This window comes from Nomascus leucogenys, chromosome 15 (assembly GCF_006542625.1).
Source record: "Nomascus leucogenys isolate Asia chromosome 15, Asia_NLE_v1, whole genome shotgun sequence".
In the NCBI taxonomy this organism is placed as follows: domain Eukaryota; kingdom Metazoa; phylum Chordata; class Mammalia; order Primates; family Hylobatidae; genus Nomascus; species Nomascus leucogenys.
This window is the reverse complement of record NC_044395.1, coordinates 26,510,109-26,527,414: the sequence shown is the minus strand read 5'-3', so window position 1 is coordinate 26,527,414 and position 17,306 is coordinate 26,510,109. Positions and strand designations below refer to the sequence as shown.

At 41.1% G+C, this 17,306-nt stretch overlaps 1 protein-coding gene across 2 annotated transcripts in view; it reads right to left on the bottom strand.

The window, feature by feature from the left end:
- The window catches only part of C15H11orf65 (chromosome 15 C11orf65 homolog), a 173,021-nt gene that overhangs the window by 83,024 nt on the left and 72,691 nt on the right, over nucleotides 1–17,306 (bottom strand). For both annotated transcript variants that reach the window (XM_030828863.1, XM_030828862.1), the window contains 2 exons: nucleotides 16,696–16,826; nucleotides 222–392 (listed from right to left, as the gene is read on the bottom strand). In XM_030828863.1, coding sequence (XP_030684723.1) covers nucleotides 222–392; nucleotides 16,696–16,826 — 302 coding nt within the window. The remainder of the gene's footprint in view (nucleotides 1–221; nucleotides 393–16,695; nucleotides 16,827–17,306) is intronic.

Genomic DNA, 17,306 nt, shown 5'->3' with positions numbered 1-17,306 from the left:
AATAAAGAGCCCTAAGTCTAATTTTCTGTGTACTATTTTTGGATCATTCATTTTTTTACCCCTCATGTTTTTTTCAGTTCTTCTAGACAAATAATAGATACTTGGGTTTTTTTTTCTTTTAAGATTGTTTGTGGCCCCAAGATTCAACATGGAAATGGGAAATGTTAGAAAAAAAATATGACGACTGCCCTTGTTCCCCAAGAATAGTAACATGTACTTACTCATCAAAGTTCAGTGTATTCGTCCAGTTCAGCACTTCATCCACTTCCCATTCCATCACAGAATCTATCCCCCCATCTTCAAAAGCTCTAATCAGCCCCTTTGTTGCAGTGTGAATTAGTCCTAGAGTTTCATGATGTGTTGACTTAGCCTCCAGACTTCCTGAGTAGTACCTAAATAGGGGAAAGGGAAAGAGAAGTAAATCTTTTGAAATAGAAGATTACAATAAATATATTGTTGCTATTTACATATTAAAACTATTTGCATATTGAATAAAGTTTTCATTCCTATATAACTCAGATGCATCTAAACCAAGATCTATGTGATGGGATCTTCTAGGGGAAACAGCAACTTAATCAACCACACTAACTTAAAATCACCCCTCAGTAAGTTGCATTTTTATGACACAAAGAAAAACTAAGTTATTAAATTGTTGAATCTTAGAATTATAGAGTGGAAAGGGTTTTAGAAACCAAATAACTAACGTACTCATTTTTATAGGTGAGGAAATAAATCCTTGAGGAGTTAAGTAAATTTTACAAAATCAAGAGGCTAATAGCAGATAAAGAGGGAAGGAAAGTGAAAAAAGGAGAGAGAGGAAGAGGTAAAGGGAAAACAGATACCTTTTCTTTGTGCCTGGTACTTTTCATATATTCTTATTTCTTTTTAAAAAGACACAGCCAGGCCCAGCACGGTGGCTCATGCCTATAATCACCGAACTTGGGAGGCCAACACAGGTAGATCACGAAGTCAGGGGTTCGAGACCAGCCTGGCCAACATGGCGAAACCCGGTCTCTACTAAAAATACAAAAATTAGCTGGGCGTGGTGGCGGGCCCCTGTAATCCCAGCTACTTGGGAGGCTGAGGCAGGAGAATCGCTAGAACCTGGAAGGTGGAGGTTGCAGTGAGCCGAGATCACGAAACTGCACTCCAGCCTGGGCGACAGAGCAAGACTGTCTCAAACAAAACAAAACAAAACAAAACAAAAAAAAAACCCAGCCATTTGTGGCAGCTATTTTTTTTATGGAAATAATTTATTTTATTTTTTTATTTTTATTTTATTATTATACTTTAGGTTTTAGGGTACATGTGCACAATGTGCAGGTTTGTTACATATGTATCCATGTGCCGTGTTGGTTTGCTGCACCCATTAACTCGTCATTTAGCATTAGGTATATCTCCTAATGCTGTCTCTCCCCCCTCCCCCCACCCCACAACAGTCCCCGGAGTGTGATGTTCCCCTTCCTGTGTCCATGAGTTCTCATTGTTCAATTCCCACCTATAAGTGAGAACATGCGCTGTTTGGTTTTTTGTCCTTGCAATAGTTTACTGAGAATGATGTTTTCCAGTTTCATCCATGTCCCTACAAAGGACATGAACTCATCATTTTTTATGGCTGCATAGTATTCCATGGTGTATATGTGTGTGGCAGCTATTTTTATTCCCCTTTTAGAGATAAAGAAACTGAGACCTGGAGAAGTTAAAATATCATTCAAAGCTGGGCACAGTGGCTCAAGCCTGTAATCCCAACACTTTTGGAGACTGAGGCAGGAGGATCATTCGAGGCCAGGAGTTTGAGATCAGCCTGCGCAACAGAGAGATCCTCATCTCAATTAATAATTTTAAAAATGTTTAAAGAAATTGTTCAAGATCATGCAGCAGTAAATACTTATGAAAGCAAGTATTCAGAGCCTTAGTCTTAAATTCAGCCTCCTTCTGCAGCACTGCCTGTCTTAATCTGAGCACATAAAATAATATATTCACTGATAATGAGCTGAGTAACTAGAGAGAAGTTAGTAGTCCTTACCAAGATCATCAAAACTTTTTTTGGTATTTATTTTAAGATCTACATTGGTAGCCACTTTAAAGGGTCACCTATTATGAAGTTGTATTCATTTATTAATTCAACACTCATTAGATTAGGAAACAGCATAGTGGTGATATGGAGCAAGACTCTGGTATCGAATTATCTGGATGTGAATCTTGGTTCTGTGTTACATAATCTTTGCTAAATAACCTAGCCTTTCTGGGCCTCACTGAACTCTTCCTTAAAATGGTAATCAGGGCCAGGTGTGGTAGCACATGCCTATAATCCTAGCACTTTGGGAGGGTAAGGCAGGAGGATCACTTCAAGCCAGAAGTTTAAGAACATCCTGGACAACACAGTGAGACCCCATCCCTACAAACAATAAAAAAAAATAGCCAAGCACAGTGGCATATGCCTGTAGTCCCAGCTACTGGGGAGGCTGAGGTAGGAGAATGGTTTGAGCCCAGAAGTTCAAGGCTGCAGTCAGCTATGATCGCACTACTGCACTCCAGCCTGGGTAACAGAGCGAGACCTTATCTCTTAAAAAAAAAAAAAAAAATCATAACACTACTTCCTCCTAGCATTCTTGAGAGGTTTAGAAGCATAAATCCATGTGGGATGGGTATGGATGGTGGCTCATGCCTGCAATCCCAGCACTTTGGGAGACCGAGGCGGGAGACTCCCTTGAACCCAGGAGTTCAAGACCAGCCTGGGTAAAATAGGGACAACCTGTCTCTACAATTTTTTTTTTTTTTTTTTTGAGACAGAGTTGCTCTGTCGCCCAGGCTAGAGTGCAGTGATGTGATCTCAGCTCACTGCAACCTCTGAGTCCTGGGTTCAAGCGATTCTCCTGCCTCAGCCTCCCAAGTAGCTGGGACTACAGCCCACCACGCCCAGCTAATTTTTCTATTTTTAGTAGAGACGAGGTTTCACCATATTGGCCAGGCTGGTCTCGAACTCCTAACCTTGTGATCTGCCCACCTCAGCCTCCCAAAGTATTGTGATTACAGGCGTGAGCCACTGCGCCCAGCCCAAATTTTTTTTGTTTGTTTTGAGATGGAGTCTCGCTCTATCGCCCAGGCTGGAGTGCAGTGGCGTGATCTCGGCTCACTGCAAGCTCCGCCTCCTGGGTTCACGCCAGTCTCCTGTCTCAGCCTCCCGAGTAGCTGGGACTACAGGCGCCTGCCACCACGCCTGGCTAATTTTTTGTATTTTTTAGCAGAGATGGGATTTCACCGTGTGAGCCAGGATGGTCTCGATCTCCTGACCTCGTGATCTGCCCGCCTTGGCCTCCCAAAGTGCTGGGATTACAGGCATGAGCCACCGCGCCCAGCTGAAATTTTTAATAATAATAATAAAAAAAGAAGTGTAAATCTATGTAAAGCATTTAGAACAATGACTGGTACACAGTAAGCATTCATAGGCTGACACTGTATCGGGTGGTAGGGCTATAACAGTGAGAAGATACATCCTTGCCCTCATGAAATTTTGACTTCATCAGATTTTAAATGGATAATGATCCATGAGAGCAAATGCTCTGTTGCCCAGGCTGGAGTGCAGTGGCACGATCTTGGCTCACTGCAACCTCTGCCGCCTGGGTTCAAGCAGTTCTCCTGCCTCAGCCTTCCAACTAGCTGGGATCACAGGAGAGCACCACCATGCCTGGGTAATTTTTGTATTTTTAGTAGAGATGGGGTTTTACCATGTTGGCCAGGCTGGTCTCAAACTCCTGACCTCAAGTGATCTGCCCGCCTCCACCTCCCAAAGTGCTGGGATTACAGGTGTGAGCCACTGTGCCTGGCCTCTTATTTTTCCCAGCACTTTGGGAGGCCAAGGTGGGCAGATCACGAGGTCAGGAGATCGAGACAATCCTGGCTGACACAGTGAAATTCTGCCTCTACTAAAAATACAAAAAAAATTAGCCAGGCATGGTGGCGGGTGCCTGTAGTCCCAGCTACTAGGGAGGCTGAGGCAGGAGAATGGCGTGAACCTGGGAGGCGGAGCTTGCAGTGAGCCGAGATGACGCCACTGCACTCCAGCCTGGGCAACAGAGCAAGACTCCATCTCAAAATAAATAAATAAATAAATAAATAAATAAATAAATAAATAAATAAATAAAAATAAAATAAGTTACTATTATAATTAAATGGTATAAATATTGATAAAATAACAGGTTTGCAAGTAGAAAGTGTTTCAAATATAGTGATCAGAAATAAAAGATCACTTCATAATTTGTTTTATAAACAAACTAATGAACTTTTAAAAAGACCTAAAATTGGCTGGGGTGGTGGCTCACACCTGTAATCCCAGAACTTTGAAAGGCCAAGGTGGGCAGGTCACTTGAGGTCAGGAGTTTGAGGCTGGCCTGGCCAACATGGTGAAACCCAGGCCCTACTAAAAATACAAAAATTAGCTGGGCATGGTGGTGTGTAGCTATAGCCCCAGGCACTCAGGAGGCTGAGGCAGGAGAATGCTTGAACCCGGAGGCAGAGGTTGCAGTGAGCTGACATAGTGCCAGTGTACTCCAGCCTGGGCAGCAGAGCAAGATTCTTTCTCAAAAAAAAAAAAAAAAAAAGGACATAAAATTTGTCTTCATAGGTAATTTTGCAATACATTTTTAGTTGTATTCACCTTAACGTGATCTTATATTCTTTCTAAACTAGGAAATTTAGAGGGAAAGAATATTATAAGAAATGTTTGTCTAAGGTCATGACAGAGAGAGAAGTTAAAACAACAGAGACCTAGGAAGAATCAAAGCTTAAGTTGCAAAGGAGGTTGAGGAAAGCTAAGATCTATAGGACACAGGAAGGGACAAGATTTAAAAGCCAGAATTCTTTTAGTAAGATAGGGGTAAAAAATAAAAATTTTGTTGATTTTTTTCATTATTGATTCTCAGCAACAGTCAGAATGAAGAGTGTTTAAATGCCATAAATGAACAAAGCACACAAAGTAAAATTTCTCATTCACTCCCTGCAACTCTATGAAAAGGAAATGTAACACCAAGTCATAAGAAATCATTCATTCCTTTATTTATTCTATAAGCAACATATATTCATTAAACATGAACTAAGTCTGAGATCCTGTGCAAATAAATAGAACAGAGTCTCTGCTCTGTAGGGACTCAAAGTCTAGTGGAGGTGGCAGACAAATACACAGTTAATTGCAAAAATGTGACCACTGAGTATATAAAAGATCCATGGGGCACATCGAAAGGAAGTACCTAATTGTGTCTAGGTATGTAAGGGAAGGTTTCAGAAGGAGCTATTTGGGCCAAGTATCAAAAGATGAAGATGTTGTTGCCATGCAGCTGAGCATCCTAGGGAGAGGAAATATCATGGGAGGTGTAGGTAATGGGGAGCCCTTAACATATTTTAAGTAAAGAAATTATTTCTGTCTTAGAAACATCAGTTTAGTGTTTATACAGAGAAGACGAAGAGACTAGAGACCAGGAAACTAATTAGAAGGTAGATGAAAAATGATAAGATGTTACAGTGGAGAATGAAAGAAAAGATCAGATTTGGGAGATACTTTGGAAGTGGAATTAATAGGACTTGATGACAGATTACACGTAGGCCCTAAAAGAGTGATAAATCTAGGATAAGCCCTGTTTCTGGCTTGGATGACTGGCTAAATGTGGTGTCATAAGCTGAGACCAGAAGAAATACCGAGAAGAAACAACTTTTATGATGGGGAAGATTAGAAATTCAGTTTTGGAACTGTTGAGTTTGATATAGAAATGCCCATATAATTAGAAATACAGAGCTCAGTTACGGATGACGATTGTGTTGAGGGTAAATAAACACAGGAAAGAAGTAAAATGCATGATTCTTCATGTGCATTGGCTTATCACCAGATGCTGTCTCCCAGCTGGTAATGTGATGGCGCTTCAGCAAGTCATGCCACCATTCTGTCAAAGCCAGCTGTTTCTAGGTGACGGCACATATGGTAGGTGAATTTTGTTGTTCTCAGCCCCTAACCACACTTCCTTTGCTGTTAATAGGTCCCCTATCAGAGGCAATGTTGTATGAAATAAAATGATGATGACGGATAATGCATTCTGTTATGAGAGGTGTTGTTGCCAGAAGTAATGCAGGCAGATAAATAAAATTAATATCCAGAATAGTTGTCTATCACTGTGAGGACAAATGGATGCCTCCTCTTTTATGGGAATGGTCTATTTTAATCAGCCTGTCACCAACTAGCCAGCATATCTAATTACTGGGGGCAAAGCAATGGCCTTTGCTATACAGTCAGCTGTGACTGTAGCCAGAACAACTTTGGTGAGGGGAAGACCAAGTTGTTGAGTCTATATAAAACCTCCATCCCTGTAATCCTGGCCACTTTGGACAAGACTCCACAGTGCAGCCACTGAGGTGCCAGGGGGAAAAACTGACATTCACAGGATGGATCATCTTGTTTATCTGATTACAAAGAGCTGTCTGCCTCATATAAGCCCTTTGGAGGGCATTCACATGGGACAAAAATATACTTTGTATCCATTCTGAGTATACCTCTACCCTGACCTATACTCACCAATTTTCCAATTTTATTCTTTGCAAATGTTGATCAGTTGGGAAACTATAAATGTTGGTCAGCACAGTCAATGAGATCCCTACCTCAGGCTGTTTCCTCTTCAAATGAAGTGGAAAACCAAACATACCACCTGAAGTTGTGCCCACTGGAAGGATATCTTTTGATCATTTTCTGGGCCAACCGAGGAACTGAAATCATTAACTGTCCATTTTAGATGATGCAGCATCCTGTATAGATCCAACTTATTCCTCCAACATATTCCTCCATGTTAACTTGTCATGGGGACTCCCTATGAAGCCAAAGGTATGGAGATGATGTGGAGGCAATGCAGCGTTAAGTAGCGGTTGCAGGAGTATAAGCCACCTGTTCATGCAGCTTACTTGGGCCTTCTGGACCTTATCAGACTCATTCCCATACAGATCAAATTTATTTTATACTGAAACAGTGCTCATACTCTCAATTTTATGGCTTAATTGATTAGATAAATCCCAGGTCAGTTCATGATCATAGCACTTGGTATCTTATTGTCAAGCATCCAGTCTCTACCAGGAGCCAGTTGCAAATCTGGAACAGATTTTCAAATGGAATATAGCTTCTGGCAGAGGAAGGAATTCACTGCCTTCTTCCTAAACCCTAGAGGTCTGTGCTATGATTCTCCCATTAGGTCTCTTTAGAGACTCTACAGTTTTTCATTACCACGGACATTTCTAATGCTGTTGGGACTGCTGGGCCATAAAGCCTAAGTTGTAGGGCAGCTTGACCACATTGTGGATCTGCTACATACCTCTTTCTTGCTCCATGTCCCATTGGAGCCAGCTTGCTTTATTAGATCACCTAGTAAAGGGGTTGGAGCAGCATGCCCAAAATATGTCATATGTTAGCCCTCAAATTGAGAGAGGGCCTCTAAGTGTTGTGCTTCTTCAAGATGGATGGTACAAGGTACAGTAACTTGTCTCTCATTTTTGAAAGGATATCTCAAATGTCTTTAAGCTTCAATTAATGCCAGATACTTAACTTTTTGCAAAGTTTATCTGCCTCCTTTTAGTGTGAATTTGTCCTACTAAGCCACCAAGGAGGTGTTATTATTGGATGTGCTCACCACATCCAAGCAAGGTAAGGTCATCAATGTAATGGACAGGCATAATGTTCTATGGAAACAGATGTACAAGCCCCTGGGGACAAGACCAGGAAAGCTGATGTATCTTCGGGAACAAGATATAAAAACACACTCTGTTCTTTCCATGAAAATACAGACTGTTTCTCCTATTGCTTAGTGATTGGGATGGGAAAGAACACATTTGCCAGGTCAATTGCAGCACACCAGGTGCCAGGCGCTGTGTTGATTTGCTGTTGAAGAAGCCACACCTGGAAGCCTCGCTGCAATTGTGCCATCAGCTGACCTCTACCACTTCAAAGTTCCATTAGTCCCAGTGAACTAAAGGAACCAGTTCCATCACAGCTTTCCCCACTGTCATTTCCAGCCTTGTAAAGGACAGCCACCACAGACTTCATCAAGAAATATGCTGCTCCTGGGCCAGACGTGGTGGCTCACGCCTGTAATCCCAGCACTTTGGGAGGCCGAGGCAGGCAGATCACAAGATCAGGAGTTCAAGACCAGCCTGGCCAATATGACGAAACCCTGCCTCTACTAAAAATACAAAAAAAATTAGCCAGGCATGGTGGCACATGCCTGTTATCCCAGCTACTCGGGAGGCTGAGACAGGAGAATTGCTTCAACCCGGAGGCAGAGGTTGCAGTGAACCGAGATTGCGCCACTGCACTACAGCCTGGGTGACAGAGTGAAACTCCGTCTCAAAGAAGAAAAAAAAAAGAGTTCTGCCAAATCAACAGAATATACATTTTTTTCAGCACCACACCACACCTATTCCAAAATTGACCACATAATTGGAAGTAAAGCTCTCCTCAGCAAATGTAAAAGAACAGAAATTATAACAAACTGTCTCTCAGACCATAGTGCAATCAAACTAGAACTCAGGATTAAGAAACTCACTCAAAACTGCTCAACTACATGGAAACTGAACAACCTGCTCCTGAATGACTACTGGGTACATAATGAAACAAAGGCAGAAATAAAGATGTTCTTTGAAACCAATGAGAACAAAGACACAACATACCAGAATCTCTGGGACACATTCAAAGCAGTGTGTAGAGGGAAATTTATAGCACTAAATGCCCACAAGAGAAAGCAGGAAAGATCCAAAATTGACACCCTAACATCATAATTAAAAGAACTAGAAAAGCAAGAGCAAACACATTCAAAAGCTAGCAGAAGGCTAGAAATAACTGCAATCAGAGCAGAACTGAAGGAAATAGAGACACAAAAAACCCTTCAAAAAATTAATGAATCCAGGAGCTGGTTTTTTGAAAAGATCAACAAAATTGATAGACCACCAGCAAGACTAATAAAGAGGAAAAGAGAGAAGAATCAAATAGATGCAATAAAAAATGAAAAAGGGGATATCACCACCAATCCCACAGATATACAATCTACCATCAGAGAATACTAGAAAACACCTCTACGCAAATAAACTAGAAAATCTGGAAGAAATGGATAAACTCCTCGACAAATAAACCCTCCCAAGACTAAACCAGGAAGAAGTTGAATCTCTGAATAGACCAATAACAGGCTCTGAAATTGTGGCAATAATCAATAGCTTACCAACCAAAAAGAGTCCAGGACCTGATGGATTCACAGCCGAATTCTACCAGAGGTACAAGGAGGAACTGGTACCATTCCTTCTGAAACTATTCCAATCCATAGAAAAAGAGGGAATCCTCCCTAACACATTTCATGAGGCCAGCATCGTCCTGATACCAAAGCCTGGCAGAGACATAACCAAAAAAGAGAATTTCAGACCAATACCCTTGATGAACATTGATGCAAAAATTCTCAATAAAATACTGGCAAACCGAATTTAGCAGCACATCAAAAAGCTTATCCACCATGATCAAGTGGGCTTCATCCCTGGGATGCAAGGCTGGTTCAACATACGCAAATCAATAAATGTAATCCAGCATATAAACAGAACCAAAGACAAAAACCACATGATTATCTCAATAGATGCAGAAAAGGCCTTTGACAAAATTCAACAACCCTTCATGCTAAAAACTCTCAATAAATTAGGTATTGATGGGACGTATCTCGAAATAATAAGAGCTATCTATGACAAACCCACAGACAATATCATACTGAATGGGCAAAAACTGGAAGCATTCCCTTTGAAAACTGGCACAAGACAGGGATGCCCTCTCTCACCATTCCTATTCAACATAGTGCTGGAAGTTCTGGCCAGGGCAATCAGGCAGGAGAAGGAAATAAAGGGTATTCAATTAGGAAAAGAGGAAGTCAAATTGTCCCTGTTTGCAGATGACATGATTGTATATCTAGAAAACCCCATCGTCTCAGCCCAAAATCTCCTTAAGCTGATTAGCAACTTCAGCAAAGTCTCAGGATACAAAATCAATGTACAAAAATCACAAGCATTCTTGTACACCAATCACGGACAAACAGAGAGCCAAATCATGAGTCAACTCCCATTCACAATTGCTTCAAAGAGAATAAAATACCTAGGAATCCAACTTACAAGGGATGTGAAGGACCTCTTCAAGGAGAACTACAAACCACTGCTCAATGAAATAAAAGAGGATACAAACAAATGGAAGAACATTCCATGCTCATAGGTTGGAAGAATCAATATCGTGAAATGGCCATACTGCCCAAGGTAATTTATAGATTCAATGCCATCCCCATCAAGCTACCAATGACTTTCTTCACAGAATTGGAAAAAACTACTTTAAAGTTCATATGGAACCAAAAAAGAGCCGGCATCGCCAAATCAATCCTAAGCCAAAAGAACAAAGCTGGAGGCATCACGCTACCTGACTTCAAGCTATACTACAAGGCTACAGTAACCAAAAAAGCATGGTACTGGTACCACAACAGAGACATAGATCAATGGAACAGAACAGAGCCCTCAGAAATGATGCCACATATCTACAACCATCTGATCTTTGACAAACCTGACAAAAACAAGAAATGGGGAAAGGATTCCCTATTTAATAAATGGTGCTGGGAAAACTGGCTAGCCATATGTAGAAAGCTGAAACTGGATCCCTTCCTTACACCTTATACAAAAATTAATTCAAGATGGATTAAACACTTAAATGTTAGACCTAAAACCATAAAAACCCTAGAAGAAAGCCTAGGCAATACCATTCAGGACATAGGCATGGGCAAGGACTTCATGTCTAAAACACCAAAAGCAATGGCAACAAAAGCCAAAATTGACAAATGGGATCTAATTAAACGAAAGAGCTTCTTCACAGCAAAAGAAACTATCATCAGACTGAACAGGCAACCTACAGAATGGGAGAAAATTTTTGCAACCTACTCATCTGACAAAGGGCTAATATCCAGAATCTACAATGAACTCAAACAAATTTACAAGAAAAAAACAAACAACCCCATCAAAAAGTGGGCAAAGGACATGAACAGACACTTCTCAAAAGAAGACATTTATGCAGCCAAAAAACACATGCAAAAATGCTCATCATCACTGGCCATCAGAGAAATGCAAATCAAAACTACAGGGAGATACCATCTCACACCAGTTAGAATGGCCATCATTAAAAAGTCAGGAAATAACAGGTGCTGGAGAGGATGTGGACAAATAGGAACACTTTTACACTGTTGGTGGGACTGTAAACTAGTTCAACCATTGTGGAAGTCAGTGTGGCGATTCCTCAGGGATCTAGAACTAGAAATAACATTTGACCCAGCCATCTCATTACTGGGTATATACCCAAAAGACTATAAATCATGCTGCTATAAAGACACATGCACACGTATGTTTGTTGCGGCACTATTCACAATAACAAAGACTTGGAACCAACCCAAATGTCCAACAATGATAGACTGGATTAAGAAAATGTGGCACATATACACCATGGAATACTATGCAGCCATGAAAAATGATGAGTTCATGTCCTTTGTAGGGACATGGATGAAACTGGAAAACATCATTCTCATAAACTATCGCAAGGACAAAAAACCAAGCACCGCATATTCTCACTCATAGGTGGGAACTGAACAATTAGAAGCTCATGGACCCAGGAAGGGGAACATCACACTCCGGGGACTGTTGTGGGTTGTGGGGAGTGGGGAGGGACAGCGTTAGGAGATATACCTAATGCTAAACGACGAGTTAATGGCTGCAGTAAACCAACACGGCACATGGATACATATGTAACAAACCTGCACATTGTGCACATGTACCCTAAAACCTAAAGTATAATAAAAAATAAAAATAAAAAAAATAAAAAAAAAAGAAATATGCTGCTCCCCTCACCAAGCTATTACTTCATAGCTTGACGAAAAAGGTATCTCCTGGGACTTCCTGGGGTGATAGCTGGACGTTGATTTAGTAGATTGCACATAACAGAAACAAATACACAATTCCCTGAACTTTTAGAAATCCTTTTTCTAACGGAAGAGGAATTAGAAAAAAATAAGAATGTGTAAACAGAAACTCAGCTGTACGTAAGAAAACCCAATTCCCCCTGAGAAGGAGAAAGAGCTGGAGTCCTTTAAAAATTAACTGTCTGTTTTTCTGTGGCTAGTGAGCCTTATCTCTCCTCCTTTCCCAGGCATTCTGAAGACCCTGTTTCTCTAGCTGTGCAGCTGCAAGGTCACTAGACAGATAAACTTAAGTCATAAAACATGTTTTCCTTGAAAAGTAAGAAATGATGTAATGCATGTCTCAATTAATTGAATAACTATCTTTGTTTCTCGCTTCTGTAATATGCTTCCCCTTGCACAGATCTTCCCCAACACCATGAAATGCTTAAAAGGTAACTTAACTCTTTGTTCAGGGCTCATTCCTTTGGATGTTAATCCGACTGGGCTGGTACACCTAAAATAATAAATATCCTCCTCAACCCCATCGGTCTCTCTGATTCCTTACCAATCCTGCTACACTACAGTATACCAGAGAAGTTCCAGCATTTTGCAAAGGTAGAACTTTCGTTGGCTCTACCTAAATCAGGCTTTGATTAGCTAACTTAATAGACCATTAACATAATTTCTGGCCAAAACATTAAATCCACAGTCCCAGGTGAGTATGGCCATATCAGTAAGTTCGGCCCAGCCAACTCATGATCTAACAACCTTAGAATCCACCCTCACACAATGCTTCTGAGACTCCTGGCAATATAGATTAGTAATTTCTTGTAACTCTTCTGGTTTATAAACTATCTCCTCTCGGAGTGGACCTTGTACCTCTGTCTGGGCTGTCCTGAAATACAAATCTCATTGTAAGCTAAAGGCAATGAGAAATAGTAGAGGGGGAGTCCTGAGGAGAATAAGCTTAAGTGTGTGTGGCAACTGTGCCAGTGCAGTCACTGAAAGGCTTTTATGCAGAAAATGGCTGCTTCCCTCAAAAGGGAGAGCAAGGGTTCCCTACACCAACAAGGCACTTTGGAAGTTCAAGATTCTTAGCCTTGTGTATGTTTGCCCAAATGTCCTAATCCCAGGCCTCAGGGTTCTACTTCTTCCCCACTAGTGCCCTTATCTTAGTGCAAAAGACGTGGCAGAGTTAAGCATCTGGTAGTACTGTGGGCATTGTAACCCTGTGACCCTTGCAATGGAACCCAGGGTTGCCCTCAACCCATGATGTGACTATGAGATAAAGGACCACTTCAGAGCTGCCAGGGAGGTCTTCTGATTTTCTGCACAGGTTTTAAAATTTTTTTTTTTTTACTATTTTATTGAGGTATGGTTGATGTACAACTACACATATTTAAATTGTACAATGTACAGTTTTGACGTCTATATACCTGTAAATCCATCACTACAATAAAAAATAAATCTATCCATCACCCTCTGACGTTTCCTTGTACTCCTTTGGAATCTCTCTTTTTCCTCTTTCCTATCTCCAGACTGCTGATCTGCTTTGTGTCACTTCAGATTTGTGTCTTCTAGAATTGTATGTGAATGGAATCACATAGTATGTACTCTTTTTTGACAGATTTATTTCATTCAGCATTATTTTGAGGTTCGTCCATGCCATTCTGTGTATCAGTAGTTCATTCTGTTGTACTGCTGAGTAGTATTCCTTTGTGCAGATATCCTACCACTTGCTTATCCATTCACCTGCTGATGCACATTTGTGCTGTTTCTGGTTTTTCGCTATTACAATGACAAATAAACCAGCTATGAACATTCACATACAGTCTTTCTGTGGACATGTTTTTATTTCTCTTGGGTAAATACGTAGGGGTGGAATGACTAGATAGAATATTTGGTGTGTTTACTTGTTTAAAAAAAAACCTGTCAAACCGTTTTCTGAAGTACACATTCTAATTTGCATTTGCTCCCTATCTTGCCAACAATTGGCATGACAGACTATTTTAGTCATTCTAGTGGGTGTGTAGTGGTATCTCATTATCGTTTTAGTTAGCACTTCTCTAATGATTAATGATAGTCACTGGTTGAGTTATGCTAATTTGCTATGTATATATCTTCACTGATGGAGTGTTTATTCAATTTTTTTGCCCACTTTAAAATGTGATTGAGAGGTTTGTTTTTTTTTTTATATATTCTTGATTCAAGAACTTTGTCAGACATATATTTTGCAAATGTTTTATCCCTGTCTATGGCTTGCATTTTTATTTTTGTAACATGTCAATCAAAGAACAAAAGCTTTTAATTTTGATGAAGTAAAATTTTTTTTTTTTTTTTTTTTTGAGACAAAGTTTCACTCTTGTTACCCAGGCTGGAGTGCACTGGCACAATCTTGGCTCACTGCAACCTCCGCATCCAGGGTTCAAGTGATTCTCTTGCCTCAGCCTCCCAAATAGCTGGGATTACAGGCACACACCACCATGCCCGGCTATGGATGAAGTAAAATTTTTTTTTTTTTTTTTTTTTTTTTGAGACGGAGTCTCGCTCTGTCACCCAGGCTGGAGTGCAGTGGCGCAATCTTGGCTCACTGCAAGCTCCGCCTCCCGGGTTCACGCCATTCTCCTGCCTCAGCCTCTCGGAGTAGCTGGGACTACAGGCGCCCGCCACCGCGCTCGGCTAATTTTTTTTTATATTTTTAGTAGAGACGGGGTTTCACCGTGGTCTCGATCTCCTGACCTCGTGATCCGCCCGCCTCAGCCTCCCAAAGTGCTGGGATTACAAGCGTGAGCCACCGTGCCTGGCCTGATGAAGTAAAATTTAAAATTGTTTCTTTTATAGTTCCTGGCTTCTGTGTCCTCTTTAAAAAATCCTGGCCAGAACAAAAAGCACTAAGATTTTCTCCTTCAATTACTTTTTAGACGCTTTATGGTTTTTGCTCTTATATTTAGATCTATGATCTCTTTTCAGTTAATTTTACACATGCTGTAAGATAACACTCAAGTTTCAATTTTCTGCATTTGAAAATCCAATTTGTTGAAAAGACTATTTTTTCCCAATTAAGTTCCCTTGGCACCTCTGTTGAAAATTAATTAACAATATACATGGGGGTTTATTTATTTATTTTTTTGAGACGGAGTCTCGCTCTGTTGCCCAGGCTGGATAGTGCGAGGATAGCAGTGGCTGGGAGGAAAGGCTAACTGATTCCAAGGAATGAGTCATCTTGCTCACCTGATTATTAAGATTCTTCTCTGTTGAGATTGTTCTTTGGTGAGCATTCACATAGGACACAAGCATCTTCTCACTTGGTGCCCATCTGGAGAAGTCTGCACATACCTCTTCCCCAGACCACTTGTCACCAACTTTCTAACCATGTTCTTTCCAAATCCCTGACCATCCAGTCAAACCATCAGTCACCATCCATCTGTAGATCTATACTTCTGGCCATCTTTTCTTCCAGGCACAATATACAACCAGGTATGCTACTTGAGGTTCTGTCCCAGTAGAAGGATTTCCCTTCCCCTCTGTAGTGCAAGTGAAGCTGTAATGTAGATGGAACTTCCTGTGAGTCCCACCTTTTACTTGACCCCCTTAGGCCTGTTAGGACTTGAGTTTGACCAATGGAATGAAGAATAAATGTTGCTGTGACTTCCAAGATAAGGCCTTAAAAAGCCTTGTAACTTCCACTTTCTGTCTTTGATACTTTTTTGTGTTTGTTTCGAGACGGAGTCTCGCTCTGTCACCCAGGCTGGAGTGCAGTGGTGTGATCTCGGCTCACTGCAAGCTCCGCCTCCCGGGTTCACGCCATTCTCCTGCCTCAGCCTCCCGAGTAGCTGGGACTACAGGCGCCTGCCACCACGCCTGGCTAATTTTTTTTTTTTTTTTTTTTTGTATTTTTAACTAGAGACAGGGTTTCACCGTGTTAGCCAGTATGGTCTCGATCTCCCGATCTCGTGATCCGCCCACCTCGGCCTCCCAAAGTGCTGGGATTACAGGCGTGAGCCACCGCACCCGGCTACATGGGGGTTTATTTCACAGTTCCATATTCTGTTCCATTGACCTATATTTCTGTCTATATGCCAATACCACAATGTCATGATTACAGTAGCTTTATAAGTCTTGAAATCAGGCAGTATAGTTCTCCAATGCTGGGATTCGATCAGGCTGCTGGGAAAAATATTACTTATGATGGCCACGAAACCTTTTTGGAAGGCCTGAGGGTTTTCACATGACCTCAGTAACAGACCAGGCCAAAGGCAGCCTGGTCCCATGACCTTTAGTTAAAAAGATTAAAGTAGTAAACAACGGGATGTGGGGAAGTTTTATCTAGTTAGCTTGTTTACTCATGTGGTCCTAAGACAAGCCTTTGATGTGTGCTTTTTACTCGGGAAGTCCACAATGTCAGTTAGCCTCTAATGGCGTTCACTCAAGCTTTTGTTAACTAATCTTAATGAATAAATATGAGTCTCCCTAGCTGATGGGGGCCAGCCACAGTGACAAGCCTCTCTTGGTGTGTAGGCGGTTGGACACTCAGCAGGACTGGCAAAACAGAATATCTGTGTGTCAGTGTGCGTTTTATTCATCCGTCGCTTGGGTCAGGGTCTGCGGGCAGACACCCTGCAGCTAATGCCCTCTTGTGAGGAGCAATACCTCATTTCAAATTTGTTTTTTTCCCAAAATACTACATATTTCCTTAGTAAGTGTTTCATCAACTTACATTTGCCTCATCCACTCTATTTTTCTAAGTTTTCTTTTCTTTTCCAAGTCTTGCCTTCTCTTCAGTTTAGAGAAATGGAATTCACTTTCCTTTTTGTCTTCCACCACCATACCATCAGTAGATAGCCAAAACTATTGAGAAACAAAAATGAATATACAAAATGTTGAAATATTGATTGTGAGGTTATCTGGCAATAGATAAGAACTTCTATGTGTTCAGTAGGAATATGCCAAGATAGAAATAGAGGAGAGGATAGATACTTTCAAGGTATTTCTAATTAAGTGATGGGTGAGTAGTACACTCAGCCTTCAGAAGCACATGCTACAGATAGATCAACAAAATACTAGTGTACTGAGGTGCTTAATAAGTGTTTGTTGAATGGATAAACAGATATATTCTAAGAGTGTCTCATCTTCTCACATGAATAGACCTGACCTACTCTTAGTGCTGATTGCTTTTAATGACTCTAACCGTCAAGGAGTACAGCCACCCTTCAGGAATGCAGAAGTCCCTGTACCATGTCCTAAGACTTTGTGGTTTCCCCGTTATGACATTTTCTCCTAACTGGTTGTCTATCTTCCCCCTTCCAACTCATTCCCCCTGCTCTATCA